Raw genomic sequence first — 12,809 nt, 5'->3', positions numbered from 1 at the left:
TGAATATTGCATTAAAGTTTACAGTAGTTACTCCCCTTCGATGATTAATGTTTTCATAATAATACTGTGTAGTTGTGTCATTTATGTGTTAATTGTTATTCGAGGTTGGATGTTTTTATGCCCCCTTTCGAAGAAAAGGTATAGTGATCGGACTGTCCGTCTTTCCGTCACACTTTGCGTTAAGGTTTCGAAAAATGCTCATAACTTCTTTGTCCCTTGATATATAACCTTCATATTTGGTATGCATGTGTATATGGACAAGGCCTTTCCATACGCTTAATTTTGTTTACCCCTGTGACCTTGACCTTAGGGTCCGCGTTAAGGTTTCGAAATCTGCGTTTAGGTTTCGAAAAATGCTCATAACTTCTATGTCCCTTGAGATATAACCTTCATATTTGGTATGCATAAGTATATGGACAAGGCCTTTCCATACGCACACAATTATTTACCTCTGTGACCTTGACCTTGACCTTACGATCCGCGCTTAGGTTTCGAAATCTGCGTTTAGGTTTCGAAAAATGCTATAATTTCTATCAAAGGGTTTATAGGGGGCATATGTCATCATATGGTGACAGTTCTTGTTTAAAGCTCACCTGTTTGCTCAGTTGAGCTTTTGTGACCGGTCGTCCGTCTGTCCACATTTGTTCGTAAACACTCTAGAGGCCACATTTATTGTCTGATCTTCATGAACTTGGTCAGAAGATTTGTCCCAATGATATCACGATCGAGTTCGAAACTGGGTCATGCTGGGTCAAAAACTAGGTCACTAGGTCAAAAAAAAAGAAAAAGCTCGTAAACACTGTAGAAGTCACATTTTAATGCCCAATCTTTATGTAACTTTGTCTAAATGAATGTCTTAATGAAATGTTGGTTGAGTTCAAAAGTGGTTCTGGTCCGTTGAAAAACATGGCCGCCAGTGGGCGGGGCAGCTTTCCTTAAATGGCTAAAGAGAAACCTTGTAAACACTCTAGAAGTCACAATTTTGGCCCAATCATCATGAAAGTTAATCAAAACGTTGGTTTTATTGATATGTCGGACGATTTCGAAAATGGGCCAGATCGGTGAAAAAACATGGCCGCCAGTGGGCGGGGCATTTTTCTCTATATGTATATAGTGAAAACATGTGAACACACTAGAAGTCACATTTTTTGCCCAATTTTCATGAAATTTGGTCAGAACATTTGTTTCCTTGATACTTGAGTTGGAAAATGGTTCTGGTCAGTTGAATAACATGGCTGCCGGGGGGGGGGGGGCAGTTTTCTTATATTGATATAGTAAAAAAACGTTGTGAACACTCTAGAAGTCACATTTTTTGCCCAATCATCATTAAACTTGGTGAAAAGATTGGTTTTATATATATCTCAGATGAGTTTGCAAATGGTCCCGATGGGTCAATAAACATGGCTGCCAGGGGGCGGGGCAGTTTTCCTTATGTGACTATATAGAGAGAAACCTTGTGATGGAACACTATAGAAGTCACATATTTTGCCTAATCATCGTGAAACTTAGTCAATTCATTGGTTTTATTGATTTCTTGGACAAGTTGGAAAATGGCTCAGATCTGTGCAACACACTTTTTAGCTCACCTGATTGCTCAGGTGAGGTTTTAGGATTGGTCTTTGTGCGCTGTCCGTTCGTCCACATTGGTTTGTAAACACTCTAGCATTCACATTTCTCAAGCATTCTTTATCAAAGTTGCTGAAAGATCTCAGTCAAGTTTGATGATGAGCAAAATCACATATTTAATGCCATAATTATTGCCCTTATATTGTCAAAATTTTCATTATATTTTACAAAATCCTTGTGAGCAAAGTTTGATGTTTGTAAATGGGGGTCAACTCAAAATATAGGTCACCATTTCAAATCTTACAAAAACAAAAACACTACCTACGCCAGAGTTTTGGTTCGATAATCAATAATGATGAAACTTGACCAGGATGTTTGTCTGGTCAATATCTAGGTCAAGTTTGAAATTAGGTAAAGATTGAATGAACCGACTCCTCTCAGGTGAGCGAACTAGGGCCCTCTTGTTAATGATTTAAGGCCCGTAATTCAGGCGAACAAATGATCTGGCAGGCTGGATTTTTGCAGGTCAAATTTGGTGGAAACATTATGCTCACATGCATTATCACTAAGTTTTATAATGATCCAATAAACTGTGCCCATTTTATTTTAAAAAGGGCTATAACTCCGATCAAGAACATCTGAACAAAATGAGGTGCAAAAGTTCACATGCAGGTTAATATGTTACTTAAGTTAATCCTTTCCCACTCAGAAGCAAAGTGAATATGGCTAAGTGCAAACAGCATAAAACCAGAACAGCCTGCCAGTAACTTGCATGCTATTCAGGTTTTATGCTGTTTGCTGCTCATCAGTATCTAAGGTTTGGAAATGAAGCTTTTAAAACTTGAATATAGTAAGAAAGGTCTTAAGTTGAATTTAACTTTCTAAGGGACTACAAATGCGTCAAAATATGTTTCTAAGTGGTAAAGGGTTAACAGAAATTCCTGTATTAAAACAAACAAAAATATGGAGGTGCTCTAGGTTACATACTGGTATTGTTGATTTGTAGCCCTCTATCAACAAGACTTGATAGACTTGAGATACACATGAAACAAGCTCCAATGTTTTTTTCATACAAAGGGAACACAACTACTGTTAAGTTGAAAACACTAACACCAAAATAAGAATGTGGGCAAGCTCACATGTTGGTTATATGTTTAAAAGTTGTAGCCCTCTCCTAGAGTTTTTGAGTTACAGGTTAATAAAACATCCAACAGACGGATATATGGGCAGAAAGACATGAGCAAATCCCCAATCACCCTCTGAAAGTGAGGGCAGAACAAATACTTGTAGATTAAAAAGGGTATATGGAACCCCATTTTGTTGTATCAAGAGCGTTTTCCTCTGTCATATAATCCCACCAATCTGTCCATCCCTGAATGTCTCTGAACCTCATAATACATTGAAGGATTTCAAACTTGTGTGGAATGAAACAGCATGTCATTTGTCAAAATATTTCCTCTTTGTCTGTGCAAAAGTAGTTTTTGAATAGATTACTTTAGCTACAAGACCAATAGTTCTGTATTTGACACTTATATATGTACATCATATCACCATGTTTGCCAAACTTTGGATATTGCCTTATTTTCAATATTATTTTTGTTTCTGCAACAAAAGATGCAAATTTGTTTTCTGGATATGTACTAATTGGCTTAGCAAATTTTAAGTTTATAAAAAACCTGTGTATACCCCATACTTAAATTGTAAAAACACCGCTTTTTGGCTAATGAAATGCATTAGCTTGGTTTTTCTATTTCCCATGGTTTTAAAGGCAGTTCTCTTATGGCAGGGGTTGGGTCAATATTCAAAGGTTCAATGTCTAAATCTAAAGTGTTCGGCAGTTTTTCACCCCTTTGAATCATTTCAACAAGTTCCATGAAGCTCTGAGGATAATTTCCTAATTCACTGCTTAGGTCTTCACTGTTTGATGCTGAAGTCTCACGGTGGGATTCTTCTGTGCACAATTTGAACAGAACTGAAAATCAAATACGGTTTAAGCTGGGTTAGGCATCCACAAGTATAATGTTGGTGCAATTATATTATTCTAAGTAGGTAACACATTTTTTTCTGTGTGTATATAGCTAAATCAATGATAAAATGAGCAATTAGGCACATGTAAGAAATATCAATGTATAAATTAGCCATGTCATGCGTAAATAGGTCTTAGGCAGCAGGCGGAGAGCATAGCTGCACATCCATGGAGTCTAGTCAGGAGCAACCCTTTCCACCAATGAGACCACGAAGCCTTGTATGAAGTTAAAGTGGATATCATAGCTCCTGACTAGGCTGATTGATTGTGCAAGCTGGTCTGGAGAAACGCTGGTCACATATGACATAAGACCTATTTTCGCACAAAGCAAATCAAAAAAATCAAACGAATATTTATGACACACTTTAAAGGACAACTATAGATGCTAGCTTGCAAACTATTAATCTAAGCTATATGCTTATATTAGTTCCTATTATTATTCTTAGATTAGTCTCAGCACAAGTGTCGGTATAACTGTTACAATTTACTACTCTGGTACTTTTTCTGCCTCTGGTAGGTTGGCATATACTAGTAGCAGTTGCACTGTCCATCAGGCATTCCATTTTCTGGACTTTTTTCCTAAACCCTTTCAGATATTGACCTAATATTTGGTGTGTGAGTCTACCTACATGACTCACAGATCAAGTGAGAGATCTGGTCCATTGATTTTTGGCGAAGATATGGGCATTTGACAAAGAAATTTTCTCTAAAATAACTGTTTTGGGATATTTTTTCAGAAAAGCTTTAAGATATTAAGCTGATTTTTGGTATGTGAATCTACTAGTCCATATAAACATACTCCCAGAGCCTACGCTTATTTTTGCTAGGGCATCTCAGCAACCCTTTGGGTTATAAAACTGAGAGTTAAATTATTGCAACAAGTGAGTCTACCTACAAGACTTAAAGATGAAGTGTGATTTAAAACTATTCTGTTTACTAACCGTTTTCCTGATTAAAAAAACAACGCGTTCATATATTTAGCTGATTTTTGGTATGTGAGTCTACCTACATGACTTACAGATGAACTGTGAGTTTCATTCCGGTCCTTTGATTTTTGGCAAAGTTATGGGCCTTAGACTAAGAAATGTTTTCTATAGTAACTGTTTTTCAGAGTTTTTTTTTTTAATAAAAGCTTTCTGATATTTAGCAGATTTTTTGTATGTGAGCCTTCTTACATGACTTACATATCATGTTCATGTTTCCATCTGGTCCATTGATTTGTTGAAGTTATGGGCCTTGGACTATTCTCAAGAGTGCTTGCAGATATGGACCTGATTGTAATGTGTGAGTCTACATTCATGACTGAATGATCAAGTTTGATCCGGTCCATTGATTTTTTATTAAAGGAATATGGAATTTTCTTAAAAATAACAAGTCCAGAATTTTTTCCGACACACTTTCCGATACTGTTCAAGATTTGTAACTGTATCACATATCAATAAAATGTAACTTTGTCAAGATGTTTTCCATTGGTATATACCTGCTGTGTGGCTTCAAATTTTCAGTAGGGGGCATTTTGTTACACAAACGCTGCTCTTGTAATTTATATTACCAAGCAGAAATTTCTAACACTGTGAGCTGCATTATGGGAAAACTGGGCTTAATGCATGTGCATAAAGCATCCCAATGAGCCTGAGCAGTCCACACAGGCTATTCAGGAATGAAAATGTCCTCTTTTTATTGTAGTTTTGGTTTCAGGACATCTCTTCATTACTAAAGTCCAGTTATAACCCAAATTGTCGTCCCTGATAACCTTGTGAGGACTGTACAGAATATTTGGGACAACACTTTACGCACATGCATTAGGCCCGATGTTCCCACAGCGTGACTCATGATTGATATCTAGTAGTACCTGTGTTTTCTACATCTCTTTTATTCTCAGCCAACCACTTCACATAACGTTCATAGTTGACTTGCTCAATTTCTCTGCAAACAGGCAACAGCAGTTTTTAAAGGAATGGATCTATAAAAGATAGCAAAAATAATCTAAAACTGAATGCAAATCAGCATGCTCATTTACAATTAAGGAATAATAATGATATGGAATAAAAATAACCTTATATGACAACAAGAGAGGGCCATAGTCACAAAGATACACACACAAATAAAGTTCGGTTTCAGCAAACGATTGGACAAAGTCTCTAAATTGATTTCGATTATTTGAAATTTGACCTTAAATTATGATCTTGACATTTTTTTGTTTTTCCTGCACAACCATCATTCTCTTCATGCAGATCACATTTTTACAGTTATTTGAAGATATTATTCATAGTTTTTTTATAAATAATTAGAAATTACGTCCATTCTTGGCATATTTATTATTTGGACAAAGTAGAAAAAGTAGAAAATAGTAGTTGCATAAGTTTGACGTTTGAACTTGAATTATGACCTTGACTGTGGACCTATGATCTTTGTAACTGAGCATAAAATTCCTTCTAATTATTAAAACGATTTTGGAAAGTCATTTGAAAATACCTTAATTCGCCCTTTAATTGTGGCCTTGACATTGGACCTACCGACCTGCAGGTTCTTGCAAGACGCTGTGACTCTAGTGCTCTAGCTAGGCCTAAATGGAAGGGCGCCCCGCCTTGCCCTTCCAAAGCCCAGCCCTGCTCTTCCGAGGCCCCGCCTTGCCCTTTTATTTATATTATCTTTTTTTGACAGATGATAATTTATAAATCTCATTGTAATTAATTTATAACTCATGGTAGACATTTTATTTGGATGGATTAATAATAATCGGAATAATATATTCTAACAATTATTATTAATAACATAAAAATAAATGCCCTTTTCAAATCCTAGCTGGAGCATCGGACTCATCATGTCAAACACTTCTGCCCAGTCATTTAAAAATCCATGCATACTGGACAAAAGTATGCTCTGGGAAAAGTGCTTAAATAACTTCTTTACCTGGATCCTTAGCCTTGAATCATGACCTTATCCTCAGACTTGGGTGCTTGGATCTTGTGCACCACACTCAAGCCGATCATGCTTACAATAAATTAAGCCAAGACATTTCAAAATCCATAGATGCTAGCCATAGTTATGCTCAGGACAAAGTGTTCATAACTGATTTCTTAAACTTTATCTTTGACAATATGTTTACTTTCACCTTTTTGTCCCATCATGCTTATCACTTCTTCCAAACTATTTGAAAATCCAGCCATGCTGGTCAAAATTATGTTCAGGGCTAAGTGAAAGCACATGTAAAATATGTTCAATTTGACCTTTGACTTATAATTGTGAACTTGACCCTTGACCTAAGGACCTGGTTCATGCTTGCAACTCTCTGCTGAAATATGCACATCACTTGCTATTTGAACTTTGCACCATGCTAAGCAATGTTAACATGAGCCTATAAAAGGAGTAAAACAAAATGAATGAAAATGGCAAGGCTCCTGTTTACACACATACTTCCAGAATACAAACAAAATTATTCACATTTATAAACAAATCATCCCAGTTCATATTCTATAATACAAAATGTACATATTATTTTCATAATGTTATTTAACCTTTTAATTATAGTTCATCATGTAATAGTGTATTACATAACATTTCCATTTACTTACAATGTGAATACTTACCTATTATAGAACTTACCTATTATAGAAGAATACCTGAGCTTTTATAAACGATTCCACTAATTTTTCTTTGTTAACACTTTCTCTGACATTTTTCCAGCCATGCATAAATTTTGAATTCCTAAGAAAATCATAATGAAAAAGTTTCTCAAATGAAATATCTTCCAGCACTATTGCTAAATGTCTTTCACTCTCTTCAACTTCCTTCTCATGTAGTTCTTTGTCGCAGACTTCTAGATCGTGGACTTGCCCTGCCATGTCTTGAAGGCACTGACAGAAACAAAACAAACTAATTATTGAAACTAATATTTCATAGAAAATCTCAATACTAAAGCAAGATTGTTTACATGATAAAGTACCACAGGAAAGATTTAAATGTTAAAAGTAATGCTTCAGTGTTTCTGGACAAAGACTTCAGCCTCCATGTGTTTGGACAATCTTGATATTGTCAAATATTGAACCCATGTGGCACATGTACCAACCACTGCCTTAACCCTTTGCATGCTGGGAAATTTGTCGTCTGCTAAAATGTCGTCTGCTTATGCTAAATTTATAAAATTATTATTTTTTCGACTTTTTTCAAAGAATACTATCAGAATAGCAAACAGTCTGGATCCAAACTGTTTGCAAAGGCCTTCAAAATTCGGTTCCAGCACTGAAAGAGTTAACCTGACACAACCATGTTTTTTTACAGCGGTTTTAAATTTATATGTAACAAGTTACATTATTTATATCTTACTTCAATTTTTGTTATTATTTCTGTCATAAATCAGACATAGATTGTTATTGATGGTTCAATTTAAAAAAGAAAACATCCTAAAAGTAAAAAAGTAAAACAACATGGAAATAATATGTAAAGATCTTTAAAGGTAATAATATTTGTCCACAATATCAGGGATTGTTTATTGATTTGGGGAAAGGACCTTGCCTGCCATTTTGAGGGAAAATTTATTGACAAAACTAAAAAAGGTGAAGAAATTTCCCAAAGTGAGCATGAAATTTGGGGAAAATAGCATCATTGTAAAGAAATTCTTTTAAGGGAAGTAGCCTGAATAAGGCACATGCTAAAGAAGGAAAAAAGCAAAACCGTTTTTGTAGTGTTCTTAATTTTTATTCATGGGGGATAAACTTGGTTCTTGGGACATAAAAGTGGACTACATACACAGAGTGGAGAATAAAGTCCCCACAACTCTGTCTCAAAAGAAAACTGTTTTAGTAGCTTACATTCTGATATTATAAAGATTTATGAGTATATTTGAGCATATTATATTTTAGATTAACAGATACAAGTCTATCTTAAAAATTGCCTGACATGCCTATCCAATAAAGGTGATTCTGGATATGACATATCAAAAACTTAATGAGCAATTCAACATTATTATAATGGTGACACAATTATAGTAAGCTTATAAATTGCAGCTGTGTAGAATTATGTTTTCTTTTATACCTAATGATAAAATATGACATTTCTGCAGTGAAATAACAGCAGTGAAAAGAACAAATTGTTCTTTTCACTGGTGAAAGATTATCATAAATAATAATTTTAGATTATCATAAATAATTATATATTTATTTTCTATGATCATAAGTGAATTAAAATCGACATTCCACCAAATCCAACAAATTTTCTTTTTATTTTATGCTTTTTCGCCGTTTATTTACATTATAAAAGAGTTTGACTGGAGAATTTCGCTGGTATAATGACGTCATTTTGTCACACTAATGACGTCATTTTGTGTTTTTAAATGTATTGAGGCACGCCACAGGAGAAACTCAGAGAAAGGGTAACTTTTCAGCGAAAGGGAAACAGATGTTAATTATTTTCTTGAAAAAGGGGCATCAAAGAAACGGAAAATTTGTTCATTTCAGTGTAAGATCATTTGTTATTTTATTCTTGATCATAGAAAAAGAATATTTTTATAAATGCCACTCATGAAAATATATTTTCTACGATCAAGAGTGAAATAACAAATGATCTTACACTGACATGAACAAATATCCTCTATATCCTGTAGCATATAATATGTAAGACACAAAAAATGCTGCTTGTCATGGCAATATCATTCGGCACTGTACATATGTAAAAATATATTTATGTATCCGAAATGTCATGATCCGAATTACATATTCAATTTAATTTACTTCAAATTAACTCCAAACGAACAATTCAGTCATGTAGATATTAAAAGTAAAATGATAACAGATACCTTTATTTTATAAATATTTACTAGGAATGACATGACATTAACGATTTTAGGAAGATTCAAAAAATAAAATTTTACCTTCAAATTTTTTACCTTTAGATTGCGGCCCACTTCCTATATCGTATTTACCAATCAGATTATTTGTTATGAAATATGGACCAATTAAAAACGGCAACACATGTTGTCGGTGACAATATACCTGGTGTTTGTAAAATTCAGAACATTACATAATATAGAAGAAAATGGTGCTTAAAGTAAATAAGTTTTATTATATAGCCAAAGGATATGCATATAAACTGCAGCTTGTTTGTGTACACCCTTTTTTACACAGTTATTAAGAATTGTCTTTACTGATTTAAATTTATTTTTGAATAGTGCCTTCCATCTTCAACTTGTTCCTGAATTATTTGAGCTTTGATACGTACATACTCGCTGCTCAAAAGCTGGGAGTTGATATTATTGCAACTACGATTTAAGCCAGGGACCTTTTCACAGATTTTGGCCAGTATTGAATTTTGTCATTAAATGCTTTATATTGATGCAGTTTATATGAATTTAAACATTGGATCCATCTAAAAAGCTTGAACCACTGACCCCTGAAGTATAAGTCTATCGCAGACCACTCGGGCATCCGTGCTCATACAATGAGTGGTGTATTTTATACTTTCTATAAGCAATCCTTTTAGTATGACAAAATATAAAGCTAACATGTGAATCTTTAAATTATTTAATTGTTTCGCGTTGCAACGCTTTATAATTTTCATGTTTTTAAATTGTCAAAAGATGCATAATTAATATGTCTTGTTGTTTTTTTTAGAGTTTACCATGGTCTTTTTATCCGGATGATGAGACAAGATTCTGGGTACACATCGGGCTTGTGGGCTTTGGATTTGTATTGGCTATAATCACTTTTGTAGTTCAATGGATAAAACCAGCGCCGTATGGCAAACATGAGGGAAACGAGGTAATTTCTTATTGATTTAATAAATATGTACTGATTTTGACTTTAAAAGGTTTTATGCACTTTTCACTTTTTTATGATGAATACATTATCATATTAACAATGTAATGGGATATTTTCCATGCCGCAGGTATAATATAGTGATGGGTCTGTCTACCCGTCTGTATGTCCCTCTATACACCACTTATATGATTGAATGCGTCATATGACATAAAAAATTCTTCCTACTAAATTTGATACTTTCTTATCTTTGAACAACACACCCAAACCCACTGACCTTTGACATTGACCCTTCTTTTGGACTTATTTAGAAGGTCAAAATTCTTGGTTAAGAAATTTACAGATTGATATCATCAGATTACTACTTACTAAAAAGCTTTGATACTTCCATTTAACACTCACATCACCAAACCTTATTTTGACCTTGACATTGACTTAATTTTGGAATGAGACTGATTCAAACAGGCTTCAAATCAATACTGGCAAGGCAATCACAGGTGGATATCAGCATTTATTGAACACAGCAGTTTTTTATCCCCCTGACACGGAGGGATATAGAATTTGTATTGTCTGTCCGCCTGTAAGTCTGTCTTGTCTGTCACAAACTTTGCAGGCTATATCTCAGAAACTATGTAAGATATCACAACATGAAACTTTATAGGTGTATAGATATCAATGAGGAGAAGTGCCATGCACAAGAACCATAACCGGATATGAAGAAAAATTGTAGCCAAATGGAAATTTCTTAAGCCAAATTTTATCATTTGTAGCCATTGGCAAATTTGGCGAATGGCAGAGCAAGCCCTGCACAGACAATAAATCAGCTCTCCTTTTCAGGTGAAAAACTGGGGCCCTATGATCCGCCAACGGCTGGGCCACATGATGTCTGACGCTTTGCCAGGGGTGGTGATGTTTGTCCTTGTAGGTTTTTATCACTTGCACAGTCAACTGGAAGGGAGCAAAGTTTTTTATCACCATTTTATGAATGTTGATGCAGTATATTTGTTCATCTTTTTGGAATGGGGCCAGGTCCCTTTTCATGGGGAAAATGCTCTGCGTTGGGAAATTAGTGTTGTTGCTTTTTTGCAAAAAAGCTTCAAATTAAGAATAGAAGTGTTTTCGGTATTATTATATCCCCGCCATAGGCGGAGAGATATTGTTTTGGCGTTGTCCGGCCGGCCGGCACTTTTGTGGTCGGAGCCATATCTTGGAAGTGCTTTGGGGGATTTCATTGAAACTTGGTATGAGTATATATATGGATAAGAGGATGATGCACGCCAAATGGCATTGTACGCATCTGTTAATAATGGAGTTATGGCCCTTTGTATCTTGAAAAAATGCTTTTTTGTGTCCGGAGCCATATCTTGGAAGTGCTTTGGCGGATTTCATTGAAATTTGGTACGAGTATATATATATGGATAAGAGGATGATGCATGCAAAATGGCATTGTGTACCATCTGTTAATAACGGAGTTATGGCCCTTTGTATCTTGAAAAAATGCTTTTTTTGTGTGTACGGAGCCATATCTTGCAAGTGCTTTGGCGGATTTCATTGAAACTTGGTATGAGTATATATATGGATAAGAGGATGATGCACGCCAAATGGCATTGTACACCATTGGATAATAACGGAGTTATGGCCCTTTGTACCTTGAAAAAATGCTTTTTTTGTGTGTCCTGAGCCATATCTTGGAAGTGCTTTGACGGATTTTATTGAAACTTGGTATGAGTATATAAATGGATAATAGGATGATGCACCTTGGCGTTGTCCATCCGTCCAGAAATATTTGTGTCCAGAAGTATATTGGCGGAGGATATCAATTCAACGAATTTGCTTGCTTTTACTTAGGTTGAACTTATATGGCTGGATGGAAGATGAACAAAACGTTGAAATCCACATGTTTATGCACCCGGTAGGGTGGCATATAGCATTTGAACTGTCTGTCCATCTGTCTGTCCGTCCGTCAGTCCATCCAAAAACTTTAACATTGGCCATAACTTTGTCAATATTGAAGATAGCAACTTGATATTTGGCATGCATGTGTATCTCATGGAGCTGCATATTTTGAGTGGTGAAAGGTCAAGGTCATTCTTCAAGGTCAAAAGTAAAAAAATACAATCCAAGGGAAGTAATAAGCTTTAAAAGGGAGATAATTTCTAAACCTGCCAAATGATATATTGACATTTTATTTCAAAGCGGCGCAATAGGGGGCATTGTGTTTCTGACAAACACATCTCTTGTTGTTGTTTTTAAACTTTCGTTTGGGACAAATATATACTTTTTTTCCATTGGGAATGGGCTGAATACCAGACCCGATTTTAAACGAAAAAAAACACACACTTTTATTGGAAAAAGATTTGTAACTAACATTAGGAAATTAAGATAATATTTGTTTGCTTTAAAGTACATTGTACTATAAAATTTAAAATAAAAGTGCTTTTAACATTGTGTTTGTTAATGTTGAA

The 12,809-nt window shown here is 35.0% G+C and overlaps 1 protein-coding gene and 1 long non-coding RNA gene across 2 annotated transcripts; one reads left to right on the top strand and one right to left on the bottom strand.

Moving 5' to 3' along the window:
* Window positions 1-3,139: 3,139 nt before the first annotated feature.
* LOC127874251 (uncharacterized) lies at window positions 3,140-9,486 on the bottom strand. Its single transcript, XM_052418478.1, has 4 exons — window positions 9,477-9,486; window positions 7,199-7,449; window positions 5,445-5,518; window positions 3,140-3,538 (listed from the first exon to the last, which is right to left on the bottom strand). The coding sequence occupies exons 2-4, from the start codon at window positions 7,435-7,437 to the stop codon at window positions 3,300-3,302; spliced, it is 552 nt and encodes a 183-aa protein (XP_052274438.1). The 5' UTR covers window positions 7,438-7,449; window positions 9,477-9,486; the 3' UTR covers window positions 3,140-3,299.
* A 40-nt stretch (window positions 9,487-9,526) lies between these two features.
* On the top strand, window positions 9,527-11,322 carry LOC127874253 (uncharacterized). Its single transcript, XR_008046738.1, has 3 exons — window positions 9,527-9,637; window positions 10,201-10,347; window positions 11,182-11,322. It is a non-coding gene; the product is annotated as an uncharacterized LOC127874253 (long non-coding RNA).
* Window positions 11,323-12,809: the final 1,487 nt, after the last annotated feature.

This window comes from Dreissena polymorpha, chromosome 3 (assembly GCF_020536995.1).
Source record: "Dreissena polymorpha isolate Duluth1 chromosome 3, UMN_Dpol_1.0, whole genome shotgun sequence".
Classification (NCBI taxonomy): Eukaryota; Metazoa; Mollusca; class Bivalvia; order Myida; family Dreissenidae; genus Dreissena; species Dreissena polymorpha.
This window is presented reverse-complemented; position numbering and strand designations above follow the sequence as displayed.

What these genes read in the sequence shown, in the direction of transcription:
- LOC127874251 (XM_052418478.1), bottom strand. Translation starts at nt 7,437, where the DNA reads ATGGCAGGGCAAGTCCACGATCTAGAAGTCTGCGACAAAGAACTACAT. An exon ending in CAGGTATTCTTCTATAATAG is followed by an intron (nt 5,519 to 7,198) that starts GTAAGTTCTATA and finishes GCCTGTTTGCAG; the next exon opens with AGAAATTGAGCAAGTCAACT. An exon ending in AAGAGATGTAGAAAACACAG is followed by an intron (nt 3,539 to 5,444) that starts GTACTACTAGAT and finishes TTTGATTTTCAG; the next exon opens with TTCTGTTCAAATTGTGCACA.